Source organism: Carex rostrata, chromosome 7 (genome assembly GCF_964058835.1).
Source record: "Carex rostrata chromosome 7, lpCarRost1.2, whole genome shotgun sequence".
In the NCBI taxonomy this organism is placed as follows: domain Eukaryota; kingdom Viridiplantae; phylum Streptophyta; class Magnoliopsida; order Poales; family Cyperaceae; genus Carex; species Carex rostrata.
In genome coordinates this window covers 11,672,768-11,698,112 of record NC_135924.1, presented here as the reverse complement: position 1 = coordinate 11,698,112, position 25,345 = coordinate 11,672,768, and the positions used below count along the sequence as shown (strand labels likewise).

Genomic DNA, 25,345 nt, shown 5'->3' with positions numbered 1-25,345 from the left:
AGAGTTTAAAACTCAGTTAAGAAAAACTATAAAGCACTAACGCAGAGCAAAACACAGGCTCTGCTTTTAACAATCCACCAAAAAACAATCATAACAAAACATCAACTTAATACTAAGCCACATATAATAGGGCTAAGGTAAAATAAGGATCCTAAACTCGGATCTATACAAAAATCTTTGTTCTTTTTCATTGCACTCAAGCTGGAGAACCAGCAGCTCTCAGCAACAAAATAGGGGTTGTTTTTGCACATGTTAACAATTGTCTAGAGAAAAATCGTCTCAGGTTCGCCGACGGGTGAAATTCTTCCACATATGTGAATTATGTACAAATTATTCAAAAAAAATTTCTCTAATAAGTGTTTAAAAAGTATTTAAATAGCATTTTCAGATATCATAATTTAAATTTCAGATTTATTATTAACAAAACTGTAATCGATTATTTTTAGTATTCTGATATATATTGTCTTTCGAGTTTGATGGTGAAAATAAATTTCAAATTTATTTTCAGTATGATATGGTGTATATTATTGGAGCAAATCTCATAATTTTAATTACTATACATATTTTGAATGAATAGAAGTTTTAAAGCGAACGTTATAATTTTTCCTACTTAGGGGTGCAAACGGATCGGATAGTGGTAAAATCATATCCGTATCCGTTTTTATTTTCCGGATACGGATCGGATATTAGACGGATATGGATTGGATATTAACCGGATACGGATACGGATATTCGTTTTTTATAATAGTGAATAACATAATTTTTTTCATAATTCATATTAAATTATATAATATATATCTACTATTCGGATACGGATAATTAAAATTCAAAACCATATCTGTATCCGTATCTGCACGGATATTCGGATATCGGATATCCGTATTAAATTTTCGGATACGGAGTCGGATACGGTCGGATAATATCACCCCTATTTCTACTAGAATTATCATGAAAAATCACCAAATAAAAAATAAACTTTTACTTCAAGTCTAAAAAGAGGTATAATCAACATGCTATATCAGATTTTTTTTTTTTGAAAAAAAAATACAATTTGGTTCAAATAAGGTACAAAGGAAAAAATTGTGTCCATGTTCTGAAGCAGAACTAGAAAATTTAGATTGGAGATGCTAAAAGGTAATTAAATTGTAAAAATATTTAATGTGTAGATAAAATTTGAATTAAAATCTTCAAAATTAACTACAATGTAAAATTTTAATTACTACGCTGTAAACATACATTTAATATTTTATGAGGAAGGCTGAAAAAAAATTAATTAAATTTTATTATATATAATTAATTATTTTTAAAAACATATGGATGCCTAAGCACTATGTTGTATATATTAAGATCAGTCTATATTCTTGTCAATTTAGCTATTAAATGTTTCCCAACTACAAAATGTATAGGCCTTAATTTTTTGCAGAGACTCGCCACACATCTATACAGAACTGAGAGGCCGCAGCAAACCCGGAGCGTTGATATTGGGAATAAGAATTAGACGCAGGGAATGTGAAAACATGAGAAATGGTTGACCTTGCTGACTTAGAAACCACAGAGGAAAGTATTGGGAAAAAAATCATAATAATCACCTCTCTCTCTCTCTCTCTCTCTCTCTAACTTGCTCTTCTTTCCTTTCTCTTTCCTCGTTGACGCATCACTTGCTTCATAATTTCCTCTCTTCATATCTTTCCTTCAGTTAACTAGCTTTATATTTCTCAGCATTTAGTTGTTGGCAGATAGAGAGAGAGAGAGAGAGAGAGAGAGCAGGAGAGAAAGATGGGGAATTGCCTTGGGATGCCATGGAAATCTTGCACTTCAGTGACTAATAGACCATCAGCCATTATAGGTTAGTTCATAATTTCATATACTTGGAATTTTTAATTTTTTTTTCTCATGTAATATATAAAACTGAGTAGTATATATATATATATTTTATTTTCCCTTTTGTTTTTAGCCAGTGGAAATTTTGAAGGATTAATTTGTGTATGTTTTTCAGCTATATTTGAAAACCGAAGGATTTAATAATTTGCAAATAGCACTTCATTCAAGTTTCTTTCAATTAAGTGAGATCAGTTCTGCAATATAATCCAAGTTTCATTTTACTATAACTTTAATAATAAATGTCAGAGAGGCCTCACTTGAATATATATATAGAGTAAAGCTAATATACACTTAAGTGTTCCGTACACTTAACCTTAGGGTCATCAGATTTCTTTAAAAGTCGTGCTACCACGACTTTTAAAGAATCTACACGACTTTTAAAGAAATCTGACGATCATAAAGTTAAGTGTACAGTACACTTAAGTGTATATTAGCTTTACTCTCTCTCTCTATATATATATATAGAGAGAGAGGCTAATGTGCTTCCGAAATACACACAATTCAAATTTGAAATTTCAAAATTCAAAAAGTTGACCTGAACCGTTCATCTTGTTCTCCATATTAATATGTGCTTGGAAACCAAATTTTATATTTTTCTGAATTTTTTTACTATTTATTAAGGTACTTTGAAAATTGCTAATCCAACGGTTTTACTGTTTTGTTAAGCCACCGTTGGATCAGCAATTTTCCAAGTGGCTTAATAAATAGTAAAAAAAATTCAGAAAAATGTAAAATTTGGTCTCCAAGCACATATTAATATGGAGAATAAGATGAACGGTTCAGATCGACTTTTTGAATTTTGAAATTTCAAATTTGAACCGTGTATTTCGACCCATATGCTACCGAAAGCACATTAGCCTGTCTATCTATCTATCTATCTATCTATCTATCTATCTATCTATCTATATGTATGTATATGAATGGTTTGAACTTGTTTGGTAATTCCCACACCAACCTTTCTTTGGTACACACTTGAACCTCAATATCAAAGAAACAAACAGGACGATACTGCACTACTTTCATTTAATCGGAATATATATATATATATACAAGGAGGGTTCAAATACCTTCATTTTTTGTGTCTCCACCGTGCCTTCATTTTTTAAAACTTTAATAATTTAAAATTTAAAACTTACAAATTAAAATAAAACCGTTGGATATGATCTACATCATTTTATCTATGCAGATGTAAAAAATTATGACATTTCAATTTTATTTTGATTGTCATCAAGAGCTTGTAAAAAATGCACTAATTTGGATGATTTTTAGGCGTTGATTTTTGAACTTATTGATTCACATAAAAACAAAATTGAAATGTGATAATTTTTGATAATTTTTTATGAGTACATAGAGAAAATAACATATATCACATCTAACGGTTTTATTTTGACTTTTAAGTTTTAAATCTTGAGTTATTGAAGTTTTAAAAAATAGAGGCATGATGGAGATACAAAAAATGGAGGCATTTGAACCCTTCTTATATATAAGTGTGTTACGCAATAACTTCAATAATGTTCCTTTCCAAAGCCGGCATATTTTAGTCTGATTAATTTTAATATTTCAATGTGTTGCACATTTGGCATCTTTCATATTAAAAAACCATGCATGATGAACCCTCCAAAGTCCAAACACAATAGCATTCAAACGCTTAACAATTATATTATATTTTCTCAAATCTGCTGGTTTCACAAACGCTTAAGCATTGCATATATAAGATGGTGGAAACTCAAATTAAAAAGGAAAAGAAAATCCAAGAATGACTAAATAAACCAGTACTGGTAATTAATCAAACCAGTAGGCATGCTATTGGTAAGAGTCACTAGTGGAGAACTAGACATTAGAAACGGACCTACGGGTGATACTGACTCAGGCGTTACTGATAGTACCACTAATCAGGAACGGTCATATAGCATAAACTAGTACCAATAACTCTTGACAAAATGCACAGGTCGCTTGACGTCGAAGGCGAGTAGCAGCACGTCCATGACCGAGATCTCAACCATAAGCAGCAGCACTTTTGGCCAATCTACCGGTAGTAGCCGTGTCAGTTTAGATGACCCCACCTTAGTTTACCCTGACGGACACATCCTCGAGACACCAAACCTCAGAATTTTCACATTTGCGGAGCTGAAAGGCGCCACGAGAAATTTTAAACCTGAGACAGTGCTTGGAGAAGGCGGGTTTGGGAGGGTGTACAAGGGATGGGTTGAAGAAAAAACATTGAATCCGAGTAAGAGCGGGATCGGAATGGTCATTGCCGTGAAGAAACTCAATCCCGAGAGCGTGCAAGGTATCGAAGAATGGCAGGTATCACTTGTACTTTTTAAGTGCTTAGATTATGTGGGTTCAATAATTAGGATATATTTGGGGTAAATATTTTAACAGAGTAGTTTTGACTTCATGCAGTGCACGAACCATATATGGCCTTGTTTTATTGTATAGTATGTGCGCTGCATGAAGCCGAAACTCCTCTGTTAAAATTTACCCTATATTTGAGTCCTTTTCCAGAGAAAATTTGTTAGTTATATATTGCTTTACTATATCAAGTTGACAAGTACTACTTGTCGGTTGACATATATATATAGTTCGTTTAAAATTTTAAATGGTAAACAATATTTTTTATTTTTTGTTTGTAAATTTTGTAGTCAGAGGTGAATTTTCTAGGGAGGTTGACTCATCCAAACCTGGTGAAACTGTTGGGGTACTGTTGGGAAGATAAGGAGCTTTTGCTGGTTTATGAGTTCATGGCCAAAGGCAGCTTAGAAAACCATCTCTTTCGAAGTGAGAATCTCATCATTTTCTTTTCTTTTGTTTCTTATGAGAAATTAGGTTTAGCAATTTATGCAAGTGACAAGAAATGAGAAAAGGTTGAATTTGTAGTGCAATACAGCGGTGGATGCTTTATACCAACTAGTCAACCTCATTACATTATAAAATTGAATAGTACGGTACATATTTTGTCCTTTGCTTGGAAGGTACATGCAATTTCAGAGATGATAATGTTTTGTTGAGAACTTGAGATTGATATGTGTCCATTTGCCAACTTATTAATTGCTTTGCAAAATTATTTAATATCTGACAAGGACTGTATCAGCCTCTAGTGATTGATGTCTTTTTCTGATGGAATGTGTATCCTCTGCATTAACTCAAAAGGAAATCTTTTTGAGTTAATTAATCTCAATCGTTTGATTTTAAACGGATCCAATCCGGATCCTACTTATAACATAGGAGGCTCTTTAATATTAGTGTGATCTAATTTACACAAATCTTAAAGCATATTGGACGGCTGAGATTCATTAACTCAAAAGATTCTCTTTTGAGTTAATGCAGAGGATACAAATTCTTTCTGATGTGGTTAGATTTACTTGTCCTTTAATAAATATCTTCTTCTGATTTGAACTCCTTTTTAATTTATTAGTATGTTATTTATGTTCCTTTTTTTTTAATTGGTGGGGACACTATGCAAATATGTGACATGTCTTTTTCTTTCATGCATAATAAGTTTGTCTTATTTTGAGAACAATAGGAGAGGCATGAACTTCAATTAATTAAATCATCTTCAAAATTTTCTCTCTGTGAAGTTGGATTAATTTTCTGGTAATTTGCTTCTGATAGGAGGAACAACCAACGATACATTATCTTGGGATCTTAGACTAAAAATTGTAATAGGCGCGGCTCGTGGCCTCGCCTTTCTTCACTCGTCAGAGAGACAAGTCATCTACAGAGACTTCAAGGCCTCAAATATCCTCTTGGACTCTGTAAGTAAACACCTTCCTTTCAAAATATTACCAGTAAAAAAGTCAATTTCTGACTATTTATTTACCAGGAATTATTGTGGGGAAATTATCTTCTTTTGTAGAATTACAATGCAAAGCTCTCTGATTTTGGTCTGGCAAAACATGGCCCTGATAGCGGTGAATCGCATGTGACGACAAGGGTCATGGGCACTTTCGGTTACGCTGCTCCAGAATATGTTGCTACTGGTATGAAATATCAATTATATTATTTATTTATATATAAGTTCTTATAATATCTTCAGCTATTTTTAAGTTTTTGTTATATTCCTTAGGAAGGGTCATACATAAGCTTCTTCATCTCTCTCTTTAGATCAACTTGTGTGTTTCCTGTTGCTTTTGGTAGAACCAAATTGTATTGAAGGTCAATTTTTTAAGGTAAAATTCAAAGGATGTGTGCTCATGTGCATATCATAGAGGGGTAAGGATATCTTGTGGTACTAATCAAAAGCAATTTATTAATTGCCCTTTATTAAAAATAAATTTAATTGGGTACTAATCAATGTTGCCTACCATAATGATATGTTAGCATTTAGGAGGTAGGCCCCTATGTAGGGGACCATAAGATTTTTCTTTTGTTAATGGAAATAGAAATCAAGTGGCCTATCTCAAATAGTGGTCAAAATTCAAATATCTTTTGGTGCCTTTGGTTGGAGGGAATTATCTCTTTCACCCTTTCAACAAAAGCATTATTGATTATTGAAATAATTAAAAAGAAATGAACATCAAATCATTTTGATTCTTCCAAGATATTTGTGGATTTGGCACTTAAATCATCCAAAGTCAATCCGAATTTTTATCTCGGGTTCTCTTGTGTCCCTGGAGGTGCGGCATTCTGCGTTACTCGTCCCGCATCATCCGGCTCATGTAAAGCCCTAGTCAGCCTTTGCAGTGTAGTGACCTGTTACACAAATTGCTCTTCAGTTGTAGGTCATTTTCATGTGAAATTTTGTTATCAATTATAGGTCATTTATATGTGAAAAGCGATGTTTACGGGTTTGGAGTAGTACTGTTAGAAATGCTAACAGGTCTGAGAGCATTAGACCCACATCGACCGCATGAACAACAAAATTTAGTGAAGTATGCGAAGCCATTCTTAGCTGATCGGAGAAAGTTATCGCATATTATGGACCATCGGATCGAGGGACAATACAGCACCAGGGGGGCCTTCAAAGCTGCACAACTAAGCTTAAAATGCCTCAATGAAGACCCTAAAAAGAGACCGTCGATGAAGGAGGTTTTGGAAACTTTAGAGCAGGTTGAGGCTATTAAGAGAAGGTCGAAAGATATTCGTCTCAGTTCAAACTCACTGGGTCGTACCGGTGCTGGTACGAGCAATAGATCTCAACAAGGAAGATGATGGAATTGTACTGTCATGGCTCATGATTTTCATTAATTCTGTTGCTCAGATTTGTACATTTTGCCTAATTTTGTTTTTCTCTGGATGATCAATTTTTTGGTGTGTCAGGTGCTTTCTACTGATAATTGATAATTAATTAATAAGGGAACTCTTTAACAAGAGGTAGTGTGTATTTCTAAGTATTGATGATATTTTTGTTTTAATATTTAGATATAGAGGATACTGAGATTTGTTTTCTTTAGTCCCACGTTTCTAAGAAATTTTTAAAGACATTCTTGATGCAAAATGCAAAATGTACCGTCATAATTCCTTTTGTGATTTTATATACATTTGTTGGATCTTAGGTTTAAAATGGTCAATTATTGGCGTTGTCCATGTGAAGCGGGTCAGCACCCCCTTGTAAACATAGTCAAAAGATTCACAAATTATTCGCGAATTAAACCCGAATAATTTGCTAATTTTATGAATTTTTCCCGAATTTTCCTAGAACATTTATTTTTGGTTTTTTGTTTTGCTCTCTTATAGAACTGAGATATCTGATCCGGATAATTCCGAATTATTCTCGAATTATTCTCGAATCATGAATTTTTGACCTCGCCGCATCGTACCCGAATAATTAATTTGTCACTATACCTGTAAATGGAAAAGCAATAATGTGATATACACAATTTATATTATTTAAATATTGCCTCCGGTTTCAAACACACATATTTTTAAAAATTTAATGTAAGACATACTATTTTATATTACAAAATTATATATTTGAGTTGACTTTATTTCTTCTTTATTTTTAATTAATTCAAATTTGTTGTTAAACTTGCTAAAAAATTAAAAACATCCTCATTATTGGATAACATTATTAAAACAGAGACCACGTCAAAATGATAAATATTAAAATTAGAAAAAGAAGGATAGCAATATATAGTTAAATTTCAACTATCAAAATCAAATTACCGAACGATTTAAATATAAAAAAATAAAGATGAAGCTTTCTATTCTATTGAGTAAAAGAAATTTAAAATCTTAAAAATGAAGCTGAAGCATGAACGCACACACCGCTCATGAAGCAGAAGAACCACACTTCGTTTATCATGAATCTCTCATCAAAGACATACATTTAATGGAGTCCAGATTCTCTGAGGTAATGCAATATTTACGTTTTAGATCACGACCGTTTTATCAGAATTCGTGCCAATCTGGTCCGAGCTGGAATGCACGGAATCCTTCAATATGGCTGCCAAAGTAGATCGAACGGTCCAGATCTAAAATTACAATTTGAGTTACCTTAGGTAAATAAATTCCATATCCGAACTGGAGCAATCACACTAAACCCTCTGATCGGAACGCGGAGCAAAACAGAGAAATCAGAATTGGAAATGGATTTCGCGGCGTGTGTCTGATCGGAAACGAGAAGCGATTTCAGTCGACGGGATTTGAAGGAGGCCAAATCGCGATAGAAAATCCTCTCCAGATCGATCGGATTTGGCGAGAATCGTTAGCGGTGGCGCTCCACCGAGACCAAATCGGAACGAGGCCAAAGGTGGTGCTGTCCAGCAACTCGATCACTGAGGAAGTATTTGGCGAATGCGGGTCGCTAATCACTTCCAACACTGGGTAACCACAGCCCGTCCCGATATTCCCTTCGCTTCAGTACTTTCTCCATCCCTTGCTCTTACTTGATGCGAGATGGAGATTAGACGTTCAATTTTAATTATCTTCTTCTTATTTCAGGTAATATTTCTTTCTTTCAATTTCTATTTTTCTAATCTCTGCGGTGCTTAATTTCCTTACAATTTGGACATTTCTCTTATTTTGATTAGTAGTAGTATCTGTTTTAGTACCAGGCACATTTTCGACCTAGTGAGCTTAATTCTATTTTTCTTTAAAAATTCATAGCATTTGAATGATTGATGATACTACAGCCCTGGTAATTAGACAGGTAGATAATGTTAACCATTATATATATCAGCCAGTACGACAATGCTTGGAATTGTGTCTGTATTGTTCCTAGCCTCATACAAAGTGAAAGCTTTTATTTATATCCTTCTCTTATACTGATAAGGGAGGATTAGTAGTGGACAATAATGCACAAACTTTTCACTTTGCAAAATATTATCTTTTTAATTGTTTAAATAAACTTTTTTATTTAGGGGACGATTATTGTTTCATCTGCCCAATCAGAGTTTTCTTTTTTGAGGAAGTTCTCCTTTTCCAACCGGTTAGTGGGCTCAATTGTTTGTTCTTCTTTTCTTGCATTTACAAGTCATAACTTCACTTTAATTATATATGATATTACATGAGTAAATCAATTTTCCTTTGTCCCTTTTTTTTTAAACTTATGAGTTCTCAGACATGAAGGAAATGGTGGAGATGGCCGTAAACAACCTTGTACAAACTGCCATGATGAGCAGGTATGAATGAATAGGGTACCAATTGGGATCATGCAGTACCTGTTATGATTGGTACCAACTATTAATGATCCAATCTTTTCCTCAATTCACTTGTCATTAGCAGTAAAGCTGTAGGCTGAAATTTATTAAGCTTTAGCTGTTGCAAATTAGATCAAACTCATGTCAAGAGCCCTGAAGCTGTGTAGGACTGTAAGAACCACAGTTAGGATTAAGAGTGGGACAAGCATATGGATTGCACTGTTTTTGATGCTGAAAAGTTAATTAGCAGCTGCATTTGATGCTAAAAAAATCATGAAACTTTGTAGAGTCCTAAAGTTATCATTATGTTTTGTACACAAGTTATTACATGTTAATTACTATAATTCCTTTTCATCTTGATTATAGGCCTATCAAAAGCAATGATAGGGTTTTACATTTTTTAAATCATTACTGTTGTCCCTTGTATAATTAGAATATTTTTATTCTGATTACATTTTTTGAAGTACTTGTCAGGAATCAATAACAGTTGCCTACACCAATCCCTCAGGTGCTATTAGAACATTTAAAATAAACTTCAAGGAGCTCTCTTCTCTGAATCAGACTAAAGAAACAGCTGGATTGGTACTTATTGTTTCTTCTATTTATTCTGATAATTACTGGGTTTTTTTTTTTTTACAAATGATACTAATAACATTAGTATTCGTGTGATGACACCTAAAATATTTGATGTCGCAACTAAAACCTTACATTTTCTAAGATACTTGCAACTAATGCCATCATGTTAAGTTATGTGATGGAAGAGGTGTACTCTAATGAATTTGATTATTCCGCTCCTAACTCTAACAAGCCTCCCTATTGAAGAACATGTTTGAGCTAAAATCTGGTCACCATTACCTGATTATTCCATGCCAAATGTATGGAAATTAGTGATGATATGATTTGAATAATACAAGAAAGTTAAGAGGCAATTTATAAAACTTTGTTTAATTTCTTGGTTTCAATAATTGGATATCATTTGCAAACAGCTCCTAATATGTTGCATTTTAATTACAGAATGAGTAATTGTTTGGTTTAGTTGGAAGATGTGGCACGTTATTGTTGTTCTTAAAAGAAAAGGATGCACAAATATGTTTGGCAGTGTTTTTACGATACAAATTTTGCAGCCTAGTTAGCCTGCACTTTTAAAGCTGTAAATTTTGAACAGGGACACATTTCAAACGAACTTCTTGTGAACAGATCAGAGCTGAGTTTGACAAGTAGATTGGAAGCAAATGATCAAACTAGATCTCAAATTCAAAATGATGAACCAATTGACCCAATCAAACGTAAGCGTGAGGTCAGTGTCTTACCTTTTTTGTTTCCTTCTTATTTGTTTCTAGGCGGCAATTTAAATGGATGAACTAGCTTCTCAGATCAAGGCCTGTGACACCAACATACTCATTGTGAACCAGACTGGTATTTGACCATATTTGACCAAGCTGACGACCTGCTTGATTAGGTCTATATTGTCTTAATTATTAATAAATCTGTAGAAAAGCATCAGAATGAAGTGACATTGAACTTGCTGATACAGCCCTATGCAAGCTGATCAAATTTTAGACAAAAAAACTGGATTTGCACATGAATTTTCTATTCTGATTTGTATGTAATGAGATTGTAAAATTTAACTTCAGCTGCTGAGGCAGAAGAGAAGGGAAAAACGAACAATGGATCTTATCCATATGAGCCAAGAAAATGAAACCAAGATACAAAATGCAGCGATAAACCGTACCAAAAATTTTGTGAACAAGGTACAAGATAGGTACAGTATATGGAGAGTACTATACCAGAATCCCATGTCAGACTCCGTACTGATGCTCATGAAAGATCAGATAATAATGGCCAAGGTTTATGCTAGCATATTTTATTCCAAGAAAGAGCTTGATCTTTACCAATTGCTTATCATGCGAATCAAAGAGAACCAAGATGCCATTGGAGATGCCAGCTCAGACAATGAACTACATGAGAGGTATGTTAGTGATGATTGTGAAGATTTTATCTTAAACCTCCTCTCTTGTCAACATTACAATTTAAGGTTTTCTGGATGACACCTTAGATTTTGACTGCTATCTGTTGATGTCTTTTCTAATGGTTTTGATTTTAGAAATTCTTTTTTGATCCCATCATTCCCTTATGTCAGCATAATGTTAAATAGAATTCACGATACTTCAATTGGAGTTCATGTCTGCTTCTACAGAATTCATTATGCTTTGAGGTTATCCAATATGCTTTGAGGTTTTACAGGATCAAACTGTTTGAAGTTCCAAGACTCTTGTAATACTGGAAAAGAAGGGAGGGATAATGCAAATTATGTGCCTGCTATTATAATGGTGGCATGTGTTGCTTTCTGTTTCTAATCATCTTCCTCTGTTATTACATCTTTTTGTTCTTTTTCTCTATTCCAGTGCCCTTGAGCAGGCTAAAGCAATGGGCCATGCCTTAACCTCAGCAAAAGACAAACTTCATAAATCAGAAGAGATTGAGAGAAAGATACGGGCCATTCTTCAATTGTCAGAAGAAAAAATCAACTCAGCCAAAAAACAAAACACCTTCCTAGTTCAACATGCAGCCAAAACTGTGCCAAAACCCATACACTGTCTTCATTTACAACTAACCAATGATTACTATAATTACTACAAGGAAGAAAAATTCGAAGAAGAGAAGTCCAAACTTGAAGATTCCTCTCTTTACCATTATGCCGTCTTCTCTGACAATGTGCTTGCAACGTCAGTTGTTATCAATTCAACTGTTACACATGCCAATGAGCCGCATAAACACGTGTTTCACATAGTAACTGATAGATTAAATTTCCCAGCCATGAAAATGTGGTTCATGATGCACCCGCCTAACCATGCAACAATCGAGGTGCAAAACATAGACAAGTTCAAATGGCTAAATTCTTCATACTGTTCAGTTCTTCGCCAACTTGAATCAGCGAGGATTAAAGAATATTATTTCAAATTTAACCATCCCTCATCCCTTTCGGCTGGGCATGAGAATTTGAAATACCGGAACCCCAAGTACCTTTCTATGCTGAACCACTTGAGGTTTTACATGCCAGAGGTGTACCCAAAATTAAATAAAATATTATTTTTGGACGATGATGTGGTGGTGCAACGGGACCTGACTCCTCTCTGGTCAGTAAATTTGAAAGGAATGGTGAATGGGGCGGTTGAAACATGCAAGGAGAGCTTTCACCGGTTTGACACGTATTTGAATTTTTCAAACCCAAAAATTTCAGATAATTTTGATCCACGGGCCTGTGGATGGGCCTTTGGGATGAATATGTTTGATCTGAAGGAGTGGAAGAAAAGGAACATTACTGGGATTTATCACTATTGGCAAGATTTGGTACGACATACAAATTTATATTCTTTTTATTTAATTACTTTTGGGGCCAAGGTTGGTGCATGGTATTGTTAGTAGTTGTTGAGGTAATATGGTATTCCCAGTACCTACTGGCCTGTTCCAGTCATTCTTTGTTGAATTTTTGTGACCAAAATACCCTGCCTCCTTAGCCCTCAGCAATGTCTGCATTTCTATTTAATATGTTTTAATGCTATATCATGAATATTGTTCATTTTCTAATTTTCTAAATACTAAAATACAAGTACTTTGCATTTTTTTTCAGAATGAGGACAGAAAGCTATGGAAGCTGGGATCACTGCCACCTGGCCTGATCACCTTTTACAACCTAACATTCCCACTCAATCGCACCTGGCACGTGCTTGGTCTTGGGTACGACCCGGCAGTAGACCCAAAAGAGATAGAGAGTGCAGCTGTGGTGCATTACAATGGAAACTACAAGCCATGGCTTGATCTTGCAATTGCCAAGTACAAGCAGTACTGGTCCAATTATGTCAGATTTGATAACCCCTACATCCAGCACTGTTTCATGAATGATTGATGGCATCACCAATTTTGGCTTCGACTTATTCCCTTTTCATACTTATTTCTTTTCTTTGAATCATTCTTTTGTATAGCATGAATACCGGCTTACGATCTAGTCCTTAATTAATCCTATAATCTTGCAACATTTGTTAGCATGCAAGTCGTGACATTGAGACAATAGGATAGAATTGTCAGAAAAGCAAGATAAGATAGAGGGCAAGAGCCGGTGGTATTATACGACATGTAAATGGTATATTTCTGGCAATAAAGGGACTGCCAATGCTCACGAGTTAATTGCTATAAAAAAGAAAGAATTCCAATGCCATTACACTAGTTACTTGTTTGTATGTTTTGTGCGTTTTTTATGTATTTGTTAGTGCTTTGTTTGAATGTTAATCTAGAGTGAGAGAGAGACTTTAAAAAGACTTAAAAAATGAGGGAGGTTTTTGTCTAGGTTAAGTTGCTCCAGTACATACTTCCTACAAATATATTTCCCATTTTTCCAGTACGTTCGTTCACAATATATATATTTTAAAGTAAACATGAAACTATTCTATGAATATACATGTACCGAAATATTTTATATGAGATCTTCTAATCACAGTTCTGGTTTCGCCAACCATTAAGGGTTGTTAGTTGTGTGTAAGCTATATGTCAGAACAAGTGGATAGGGTGTTCTCAAAAGTCAAAAATACAAATGGAGGCTTGAGTTTGGTTAAATAAAAAATACAGCCGTCAGATTCCTTTAAGCACATAAATTATGTACTGTTGAGACATTTTGCATTCTAGCTCATGAAATGATCTTTTTTTTTTTGCACAAATTTGTACACAATTCTTATATATTTTTTTTTGTACTGATTAACTCATGGTTCCAACTTTATTCATACTTTTTTAAAAAAAAATACCGACAGAGGCTGCCAGATAAGAAAAAGGGGATTTTTTTTTTCTGAAACATCAAACTAATTCCCTAAGAGATGAAACTTTTTTATACATATTTTGCATTTTATTTGCATCAACTAATGTAAGATTTGCACTTTAGTTGCAGAACAGACCATGTAGGATTAAATTTATACATGTTTTACATTTGGAAAAATAATGAACCGTTTGGAAATATATTGTGCCAAATGGAAACCCTCTAGAAATTTATCTATAAAATACGATTTATGTGCATTCATAGTTAAACCACAAAATTGAACTATTTTGAATTTACTCTAATAATACTTTTGACGATTAAAATTGACAGTTATGCCTCAAATATTATCTAATACTTTCACTAATTATTAATCAAGCAATTCCGTAAGAGTACATTAAGTTTTACGCAGACAAAAGTTATAGTAAAACATTTACAACAAATTGCATGTATATTAGATGTGTTTGTTTAATTCTTGACATGTTTTAGTTATTAAATCACCAAAACTCAACGTTATGCTCTAAATAATATTTAAAGCTTTCACAACTTATTATTAGAGTAATTCGAAAGAAACTTTTTGGCAAAAAAAAAAGATGCAGTATAATACTAAATTGTATGCATATAAATTATTTTTTATTATTTTGGGGTCATTAAAAGTGACCTAGTACTAGGGTTTAGGTTTATTTTTAAAGAAGTGCTTAATTGAAAAAAAACAAAAATAACACACAGAGAAGAAAATATGTTCAAATGGATTTGGTATCCTCCCAGGTACCAGCCAATACTAGCTCGGGATGGTGCAGAGGGACAGTATTATTTATGCTTTGAGATTCGTACCAATTTAAAAAGAACAATTTTGGACCGTCCGATTTAATTGTACTCAGTCAGGTAACCTGAGGGGATGTGAATTCCAACTGCAAGGTACCTGACTCAACACAAATGAAACGGACGGGTCAGATTTACTCTCAGTCGGTCCTTGATCAGAATGACAGAGGGGGCACTATTATATTTTCTTTGAGATTCGTGTCAAGTTAAATAGAACAATTTTGAACTGTCTGATTCAATTGTACTCAGTCCGGTAACCTGAGGGGATGTGAATTCGCTCCGCGCCTCCCCGTCATAGGAATTTGTATCCCCTCAGGTTAGAAGAATTGAATCGGACGATCTGAAGATATAATTTTTAACTTGGCACGCATCTCAAAGCACAAATAATACTGCCATTCTGATCACCGACCAACTGAAATTAAATCTGGGCCGTCCATTTCAATTGTGTTGAGTCAGGTACCTGGGAGGATACGGATCCCCGTCATAGCAAACAAAACAGCCCTGAAAAGGAAGCGAGATCAATTTGCAAAAATTCTCAGCACTTGTCATGAATCTCTTGCACCATTATCGCCATGCTAGGGCCACAGGTCTCAGTTTCACCATACCGCCTGAACTCCTCCCTTCCATCTTTAAATCTCTCGCGGCAGTTCAGTGGCTCGATCACGGCATGTGTCTCCATGCAGATGCAATCAAAACTGGTCTCCAACTTTTCCCTTCCACCTCCAATTCCATCACTAGCTTCTACCTCAAAAGCAACATGTTCGCTTCAGCCTTTACACAGTTTAACAGTTCAGTGAATAAAAACTCTGTGTCCTGGAATGCTTTAATACATGGTTTCATGAGCAATGGTGACTACTTGAATGGGTTGAGTCATTGGAAAGAGGCTAGGGTTTGTGATTTCTTCAAGCCAAATCTTTCCACATTGGTTGTCTCGATACAGGCTTGTTGGAAACTTCAAGAGTATAAAGAAGGATTGAACCTGCATGGGTATGTTTTAAAGATTGGGTTTATTAGGGACTTGTCAGTTGCAAACTCTTTATTAACAATGTATGGAAAAATCCAGGAATTGATCTGTGCACAAAAGTTATTTGATGAAATGCTCAAGATAGATGTCATCTCATGGAGTGCACTAATTAGTGCCTATGCACAAACTGACCATGCTGTGAATGCGATTTTGTTGTTTAGAAACATGTTCAATGGTGCTTTTGTTGATTTAGATGGGCTTTCTGTTGTCAGTGTCATACAAGCTTGTTGTAATATTGGGAACATGTGTAATGGAACAATGTTACATGGGCTTGTGGTTTCTTGGGGCTTTGAGAATGATGTTTTTGTGGCAAATTCACTAATTGATATGTACTCCAAGTCCTTTGACATGGAATCTGCCTACAAGGTGTTTGTTCAAATGCCTGAAAGGAACTTGGTTTCGTGGAATAGTATCTTTTCAGGTCTGGTCCATGCTGAGAGGTGTGTAGAAGCACTCACAATGTTTGATTCCATGATTAACTGTGGAATTAGAGGAGATGATGTCACATTAGTCTCCTTATTGCAACTTTGCAAAAAACAAAAGCAACCGATGTGGTGCAAGTGTGTTCATGCAGTGATCATTCGAAGAGTACGGTTCTCTAATATAATTTTGATGAATTCCCTATTGGATGCATATGCAAAGTGTGACCTCATGGAGTTGGCCTTGCAACTGTTTGACAACATGGAAGAGAGAAACCTGTTCACTTGGAACACTATGGTTTCAGGCTTTGCGAGTTGTGGTAAACCTAATGAAGCAATAACCTTCTTTGTGGAGGCACAAAGAGAGCTTGGTAGCCCTAATTCAGTGACCATGCTCGGCCTTCTAGAAGCTTGTGTTTGCTTGGCTGAGGTGATTTTCTCCAATTGTGCTCATGGAATGGCAGTCAAGAATGGTTTTATTAATGGCTTGGCTGTTGGCACAGGGCTTGTAGATGCATATGGCAAATGTGGAGATTTAGTTTCTGCTAGGGAGGTGTTCGATGAAATGCCCAAAAGAAATATTTTAACATATAATGCAATGATAGGTGCACTAGGAATGAATGGACGTGGAATGGAGTCCCTTACTCTCTTAGAGGAGATGAAATCAAACGGATTAGAACCTAATGGAGTTACTGTGCTGACGGTTCTGTCAGCATGCAGCCATGCCGGTCTAGTGAAGGAAGGTCTGGCATTTTTTGATAAAATGGTAAACGAAATTTCATTTCAGCCTCAAATGGAGCATTACTCTTGTGTAGTCGATATGTTAGGAAGAGCAGGAGACCTCAAAGGCGCAATAAGCTTCATAGAGAAACTGCCCGAAACAGTGCAAGCCAATGCACCGGCATGGGGTGCATTACTGAGTGCATGTAGGAGTTATGAGGATTGTGAAGTTGGCCCAGAGGCTGTAACACGGGTTATTCAACTGGAGCCTTCAAACTCAGCCGGGTATTTAATGGCCTCGAACATGTATGCAAAGCATGGATTAGTTGATGAAACGGCTAAATTGAGGTCGCTTATAAGAGAGAAAGGGATGAAGGTCATGAGCGGCTATAGCTCAGTGCATATCGGCCAAGAAGCTCATAATTTTGTTTCCCATGATGGGTCACATCCCGAGAGTACAGAAATGTACGAATTCGGATCCTCCCCGGTACCGTAATAGGGATTCTTTTACAATTACTGAATCTAGACCGTTCTTTTTAACTTGGCACGAATCTCAAAGTCCAATAATACTGCCTCCTGCTCTAGCCCAAATTCCAAAGCAGCTGGGAATTAATCTCAAACCATAAAGTGAAGTAATGGAGAGGATATACTCCGTGGTACAGTTTATTCATTGGTGTATGAAGTGGATTTGCAAAGATGAATTTGCAATTGAGATAGACTAGACTGTTGTACTTTGTATTTGTTATTTTCTTCTTTAGTTGTCTATAGAGAAAAATATGCAAAGAGGAAGAGAGCAAAAATGAATGTATTCTATGTAGTAGATAGAGGGTGTTATTAAGCTCACCAAGTTTTGCGACGATCTTAATTCAAAAATCATTAAAATATTTTGAATTGTTTAACTCTATACTAAATTAATCTACAAATTTATAAATTTCATATATATAAATACATCACTTGTGAAGTAAATCATTTTTTACCATTTAAATTTGTCGTTTGAAACTAATCTGATATATTTAGAGTTAAGCTCACAAACTTTTAGGACTGTTGAATGTAATGGAAAAAAGATTGAAAGCCTAAATATAACCGAAAGATCATGAATATTGTTTTGATTACTTAATTTCGAGCAGAAGTGTTAATTCCAAAATTTACTAAATGGAGAAAAAAAAAATACACTAAAAACTGGAGGTGCACATTGAACAAAGCTAAAAATTGAGGAAATATAAACAAAACATACAGCACAACAGATGTTGCAACTTCACAAGAAACATCACTTCACATATAAATAAAACATAACCGACACATCGTTTAAAAACAAGCAACAGCATTTCACACGGACATGTCAAAATAAAAGTAACTATCACATGATTTTGATATTTCATTTATTTTTATTTTTTTTACTCAAGATCATGTGAATAGTAACTGATAGTCGAGTCCCCAATTTCACACATCTCTTTCATGTTTATTCTTTTCCACACTGCAACTCTACATGCTTGGTTTAACTGATAGTCGAGTCCCCAATTTCTGCCCCAGCCATTCATCGCACTACAACAATAAACACAATTATATATTTGCATTAAAAATCTAAATTTTAAGTTATAAAATGATCTGTTCGTCAAAGGGTATATTATCAAGGCATAGGAAGGGAATAGTACCTGGGTCCAGTATGACACCCAAATACTTCGGAGTTCATGCGTGACACGTGGATCTGACAATGCTTCAACCCACCTCTGAACAAATCGCTCTTGCCTAATTTTTTTTTTTTTGTACAAAATACAAAGTTAAAATTGTGCTTCCATATAGTTCCTTTGTAACTGAAAGATAAATTATAACAAAAAAAAGAACACAAACCTGGCAGGATCGAAGGACCTGTACCTCTCACCTGGTTGCTTAAAGTTGTTCTCCTTCTCTATCATACACTGCAAAAAAGTGTTTTAAATGCAGATATTAGTTTTAAATTTTAATACATAATATATACAGACATAGAAGGCGAAAAGTATAAACTTACTTTTTCACGTTTTGCGGTAAAAACACGGGGAGGGATTGGAACTGTTTCAGAATGGCGAACAGGATCAAATCTTGATGGGAAATAGTTAACCTAAGAAAGAAACAACATCAAGCGTTAAATCATAAATGCTCCCTACTGGTATCAGAGTGAAAACTAAACATAATGGAGAAATATACATATTGCCCCTCTGAAACTTCAAACAATCATGTCTTAATTCATTTATGCCCCCCAATAAGTTATCATCTATAACCCTTTTTAAAAAAAAAAATTCTCGTACAACCACGACATGTGATATCCTCGAATATCTTCCAGTCTCTTGAAAAAATAAGCAAAAACTTCATTTGTTCTCCCTCATGTGTGTATTTCAAGAATATAGAGGGAGGTAGTTTGGTTATCTTTTCAAGAAAATGGATGGTGGGGAGGCACTGACAGTACCTTTCTTTTAGCATACAATGATATTCCTGATCCCATATATTTTAAAAGAGAAATTTCTCCTCCTCAGGGTATCAGATTTTAAAGTCTGTAAGTGCATAGTCTAGGTTGCTGTGAAGAAAATAACACGAGTACCTCCTCATCCCGGTGCATGAAGTTCATGGAACCCTCATGATGGTTGTTATGGTGTGCACATTTGGGAGCATTCACAGGTAGCATCAAATAGTTTGGCCCCAGCCGGTGCCTCTGGGTATCAGAATATGAAAAAACCCTAGTTTGGAGCAGCTTATCATCAGAGTAATAAATCCCAGGCACGACAATAGCAGGACAGAATGCAAGCATCTCATTCTCCGCAAAGAAATTATCAATATTTTTATTCAAGACCATGCGGCCTACTGGCTGGAGTGGAATCAGATCCTCAGGCCAGATCTTAGTTACATCAAGCAGGTCAAAGTCAAACTTATCTTCATGCTCCGGGTCTATGGTCTGGATGTAAAGCTTCCATTCAGGGAAGTTTCCAGAAGCTATAGAATCGGTGAGATCCTTTGTAGCGTGGCTATGGTTAGAACCCCCAACTTGGATTGCCTCATCATCCAGCAAGGATTTTACACCACAAGTAGGTCTCCAGTGGAACTTCACATAGTGGGTTTTACCTTCTTTGTTTATCAGGCTGTACGTGTTGACACCAAATCCGTCCATGTGCCTGTTATGTATCAGTAATGTAATATATAGTTTAGCCAAGATTTCAACATGGTCATTTTTCCCTCACTGATCAAGTGAAGATAGGTCACTCGCTTCCTCCTACTTGTTCCTCACAAAAATAAAAAAATAAATAAAAATAGCAGGAAGGAAACTCGAAGACGCACAAAACTTGAATGAAAATTATCCTTCCAAGTTTGGAATATTATCCTATCATCCTTTTTGAAACTAAGATACACCACAAGACTACATCATTGAAAAACTATTACATTTAACCACCATGGAAAAAATTATGAAACGCATGATATGTTTACATCAACTTTTTCTTCCTCAAACACAAATAAAATGTCAATTCTGACCAAACCAAGGGAATCCAGACCTGACCCATTTGACTCAACGAATTGACCTTAAAAAAGACTAGTGTTTAAATACCTGTAGTTTAATGGGATGCCAACATCATCAAAGAGGAAGCTGAACATGTGGAGACTTTCAGGGTGATGAGAGAAGAAGTCGACAATGCGCCAGTTTTCCTGGATATGGGTCTTCGGGTTTGGTTTGAGTGCATGAACCATGTCAGGGAACTTCATCCCATCACGCACAAAGAATACTGGGAAGTTATTTCCAACCAGATCAAAGTTTCCCTGACAAAGAAAATGGATGAAACAAATTGAAGAATTGCAACCTTGGCAGTATAAAAAAAAGGTGGGAATAATGTCAGAAGAAATGCCATCTGGGATAAGGGTATTTGGCTGATCATTTAGGAGAATCCACGCAATTCTATTGGTTGTTTGGGGAACTTCTAAATATGGATTATTAATAGAACTAATTCTAACAAAAAATATGAAGTAAAATTGACCCACATATAACTCAATCAAACTGAATAGTCCAGGATATCTGATGACTCAACCAATAAAAGACAACCACTACCTAAGCATGGTGATAACCAGAGATATTTTACCACGAGTAGAACTAAGTTGTTCTAAAGCTCACCAAGAGTTTGGTGAGCTCAACTTAAAAAATCTATAGAATTGACTTCAAATGACAAATCCAAACCGTGATCTACTACACGAGTAATGAATTTACAAGTCAAATTAAAAAAAATTCAAATAAATTTAGTATAAAGTCGAGCGGTAAAAAAATGATGAAAAATGAACACATTAAAATTAACTTATTAAACCTTCTTTTTTTGAACGCTTGACTTTATACTAAATTAATTCAAAATTTTATAAATTTGACGTGTATGAGCATAATTCGTGAAGTAGATCGGTTTAAACGGTTTAGATTTGTCATTAGAAGTCAATCTGATAGATTTTGTCATGATACCTAAAAACAAACAAGCACACAACCATGATACCTCTCTGGTATAAAACTTGACAGCGAAGCCACGGGGGTCACGTAGAGTCTCAGGGCTGCCCCTTTCATGGATGACAGTAGAGAAGCGCACGATAAGGGGGGTCTGGACGCCGGGGGCACGCAGGAAATCCGCACAGGTCAGGTGGGAGACGTCATGGGTGACTTCAAAGAAGCCCTTTGCGCTTGCTCCCCTCGCGTGTACCACTCTCTCTGGTATCCGCTCCCTGTCAAACTGTGCCAACTTCTCCAACAAGTGGTAGTCTTCTAGTAGTATTGGCCCTGAATTGGCAAAAATGTCTCATTATTCACATCACTATATGATGCAATTCCATAGGGTAATATAATATCACCTTAAACTTTGTACAAGGCTTTTTATTTTAACATATTATAGATTGCAGATAATATAATATCACCTTAAATTTTTTAACTTGTTGATTATGGCTTTTGATTACTGCTTCATTGATTGGAAATTAATTTTGCTAATTAACTGAGCTAATTTTCATATTTTATCTAATTTTCTCCTAGTATTCCTGTAGCAAACAGTACTCTTTGTTGATTGAACTTTTAAGCAAGAAATAAAATAAAATAAAATAATTTAGTAAAACCACTATTCTGAAAAAAAAAAAGAAAAAAAACCAAAATCAAAATTGGGTCGCAATAGAAAGCGAACTGATAAGGAAATATTTAACAGGAGAGAAATATTTTTTAATTTAATTTACCTCGAGATCCAACGGTCAAGGATGAATTGTTATTCCAAACAGGAGCACCGGAATTGGTGGTCCAAAAAGCGGAGTTGTGGGCACTCGATGGTCGATGCTGACACCATCAAACAACAAACAAACGAATAAGGCACAAATTTAATCACTAAATCCAAAAAAAAATAGCAAAATTGTATCATTCTTTGCAATTAAAGCGATCAAACCACCCTGATTCCGGAGCTAAACCCTAGATTAATTGTATCAACGAAGATTAAAGGTAGAAAATTAGAAGACCGTACCGTGTAGGGATCCATGGCTTCTCTCTCCTCAGTCCTCTCTCCCGATCTCTCTCTCTCTCGTGGATAAGCACGAAGCGAAACGAAGAATCCTAAGTAAAGACGATCTCGATTTTATACGCAAACGAAAAACGAGAGTTGTTGCCGCCGTTTTTTAATGTGTGGTGGGTCCCAGCCTTTGTTCGTCAGGCAGGCTGGTCCTATCCGTCGAGTGCGTATCCTCTGAGATATCTCATATTTTGCGTGACCGACGTGTCCGGTGCCTATTCGGAGGTGACGTTGGGGGGCCAGTATTATTTGAGCTTTGAGATTCGCGTATAACGTAATGCAACGGTTGAGAGTTTCCAAAAAGTCACGCAAAATATGAGATATCTCAGAGGATGCAAATTCCTATCCGTCAGGCACTTCATAAATATGGTTGGAGTTTATTCCAAAGGGCTTTGGACAAAATCTCATCCAAATTCAGATGTAAACCGTCCGATCTTAGATTATTAAGTTTTAGTTATGTTGGTACGAATCCTAAAGTATATTAAAGGGTAAGGATCACTTTGGATGAGATTCTGTCCAAAGCCCTTTGGATAAAATCCAACACCATACCTGGGCAGGAAACATAAAACTGGTAGCAGCTGATAAAGACTACCTACGGGTTTATACTTAATACTCAAATAAAATAAAAAAAGGTGATAAAGACCTATAGACACGTCACGCTTAGTTTTAGTTCCTGTATTTTTAGGATAAATATATATTAACAGAGCTATTTTAGCTGCACGCAATGTATTAATCATATTTTTTTTTTCATTTTTTTATTAATTATATGTTACATGAAGTCAAGATAGCTCGGAATACTTTTTAGCTAAAATTTCAATTTTAAGCTTTGATTTAACCTAAAAGAAAAGTATATAATTTTAACTTTTAAACTTCTCTCAAATAACTTAGAAAAATTTGGCAACTTAACGCTGAAAGAGAGAGCTTGTATACAGGTCAGGGATTTATGCAGAACAAATTTCTTCTTTTCTTAAAACGAGAATATTAATAATTTCAAGTTTATTCATTCCAAATTTTTTTTATCTATATGTAAAAAATTATATTAACTTCGTAATAAAAAATTAGAGTTTATGAGGGCTGGAATTACTGAATTAAAATTTTTGGCCCTTCTCTCTATTTTCCGTACATAAATGAGAAAAAAATATATTAATTATCCCTAACATCGAACTTTTAAACTCCTATCTTGAAATGGACAAAAAATTCAGATTCCTAGAAGAGTTGGACTTAAAAAATCTTATCCAAGACGGAAAGGAATTCACGTGTGTGTGTGTGTGTGTGTGTGGGGTGGGGGGGGGGGGGGAAATATATCCTCTCCAATACCTGATAAGGGAATCTTTTACAATTACTAGATCTGAACCGTACTTTTTAACTTGGCACGAATCTCAAAGCCCAAAAATGGGGCCCCCTACAGTGACCCGAATCCCAAGCCGGTTGAGATTTAATCTCAAACCGTTAAGTAAGTCATCCTCTGCAATAATTGTGCAATACCTGAGAGGATACGGGTTCGGGGGGGGGGGGGGGGGGGGGGGGGGGGGGGGGGTAAATGGATCGGATATTATTCAATTTAGTGGGGATTTTCGAAAAAGTACTTAAACTATTTAATTTGTATCTGAAAAATTACAACAAATATACTATGTGTTCTTAAATTGATTTATTAAAGTACATATTCATACCAATGATTTATTAAACTGCATATATATAAATATTTTGATAAATAATATAACACTATAATTAGTGACTGATGTTTTGATAATATGATATATGTTTTGTAATCAACAAACTTATTATGAAAATTAGATCTAATATCCGTATCTGTCCGATATCCGATCCATATATGTATCCGAGACTATCCGTAACTGTATCCGTATCCGACCGTTTACATCCCTAAATTCACATCAGTTAAAAGGAAACATAATTTTGTTTAGATCCGGATTGATCAGAATCCAGGTCAGTTTTAAAGAGGTTATGTGTATTTCATCTTGAAATTTGAAACTAGTATTAGTAAAATTGTTGATTATGATTGTGAAGATGAGAATAAAAATGTACTTGATAGTTGTAATGTTAAAATTTATTTGGAATATAATAATTGGTTGGACATTAATAATAATGATAATTTAGATGAAATATTACATTATGTTGATAATGATTTTGATAATAATAATAATAATAATTATCATAAATTTGAACAATTGTTTACTCACTCTGAAAGGAGTCTGTGTCCTTCAGGTACCTGAGGTACAATTTTTAAAAAATGGACGGTTCAGATTAACTTAGCTGAAACAAACTCAATCTGGAACCAGTTGGGACTTTAGGGAGTCTGCTTTGAGATTCATGCCACATGAAAAGAACGGTTTAGATTTATAACTTGCACCTCAGGTACCTGGGTGATACGGATTTCTCTGAAAGATCATTGTATGTTGAATATATAAAATTTACATAACTCAGCTGTGTTGAAAATTTCAAATCATATAACTTGAAAAACAACCGGATTATCTAAACAGAAATATTTTGTTAACTGACATAAAAATTTTAAGTTTCTTCCACTGAATGACCATATTTTCATTTTT

The 25,345-nt window shown here is 35.0% G+C and overlaps 4 protein-coding genes across 8 annotated transcripts in view; 3 read left to right on the top strand and 1 right to left on the bottom strand.

Annotated features, from left to right (window-relative positions):
* The window catches only part of LOC144556412 (catalase isozyme B), a 72,692-nt gene extending 49,785 nt beyond the window's left edge, over window positions 1-22,907 (bottom strand). Inside the window, exons 1-9 of one of the 2 annotated variants that reach the window (XM_078304761.1) lie at window positions 22,737-22,907; window positions 22,459-22,555; window positions 21,741-22,018; window positions 20,819-21,027; window positions 19,823-20,390; window positions 19,256-19,345; window positions 19,099-19,166; window positions 18,903-18,996; window positions 18,704-18,792 (exon numbers count right to left, since the gene is read on the bottom strand). In XM_078304761.1, the coding sequence (XP_078160887.1) occupies window positions 18,733-18,792; window positions 18,903-18,996; window positions 19,099-19,166; window positions 19,256-19,345; window positions 19,823-20,390; window positions 20,819-21,027; window positions 21,741-22,018; window positions 22,459-22,555; window positions 22,737-22,751 (1,479 nt within the window). In that variant the 5' untranslated portion in view covers window positions 22,752-22,907 and the 3' untranslated portion in view covers window positions 18,704-18,732. Of the gene's footprint in view, window positions 1-18,485; window positions 18,793-18,902; window positions 18,997-19,098; window positions 19,167-19,255; window positions 19,346-19,822; window positions 20,391-20,818; window positions 21,028-21,740; window positions 22,019-22,458; window positions 22,556-22,736 lie in introns of those variants that run through there. The other variant, XM_078304760.1, reaches the window with a different exon arrangement.
* LOC144556413 (putative serine/threonine-protein kinase PIX13) lies at window positions 1,617-7,211 on the top strand. The gene is made up of 6 exons (XM_078304762.1): window positions 1,617-1,846; window positions 3,830-4,188; window positions 4,527-4,662; window positions 5,497-5,639; window positions 5,741-5,864; window positions 6,641-7,211. Exons 1-6 carry the CDS (start codon window positions 1,777-1,779, stop codon window positions 7,033-7,035), a joined length of 1,227 nt encoding a protein of 408 aa, XP_078160888.1. The 5' UTR covers window positions 1,617-1,776; the 3' UTR covers window positions 7,036-7,211.
* GAUT3 (galacturonosyltransferase 3) lies at window positions 8,513-13,641 on the top strand. Of its 4 annotated transcripts, none has more exons than XM_078305005.1 (8): window positions 8,513-8,766; window positions 9,186-9,269; window positions 9,379-9,446; window positions 9,929-10,046; window positions 10,630-10,761; window positions 11,099-11,433; window positions 11,870-12,815; window positions 13,096-13,641. In XM_078305005.1, the coding sequence occupies exons 1-8, from the start codon at window positions 8,722-8,724 to the stop codon at window positions 13,369-13,371; spliced, it is 2,004 nt and encodes a 667-aa protein (XP_078161131.1). In that variant the 5' UTR covers window positions 8,513-8,721; the 3' UTR covers window positions 13,372-13,641. The 4 variants fall into 4 exon arrangements, with proteins under 4 accessions (XP_078161131.1, XP_078161132.1, XP_078161133.1 ...); XM_078305006.1 differs by having other exon boundaries at window positions 8,518-8,766; window positions 9,186-9,253; window positions 9,386-9,446; window positions 9,939-10,046; XM_078305007.1 differs by having other exon boundaries at window positions 8,519-8,766; window positions 9,186-9,253; window positions 9,386-9,446.
* On the top strand, window positions 15,606-18,001 carry LOC144556860 (pentatricopeptide repeat-containing protein At2g17210-like). The gene has a single exon (XM_078305337.1). The coding sequence runs from the start codon at window positions 15,635-15,637 to the stop codon at window positions 17,744-17,746; it is 2,112 nt and encodes a 703-aa protein (XP_078161463.1). The 5' UTR covers window positions 15,606-15,634; the 3' UTR covers window positions 17,747-18,001.
* Window positions 22,908-25,345: the final 2,438 nt, after the last annotated feature.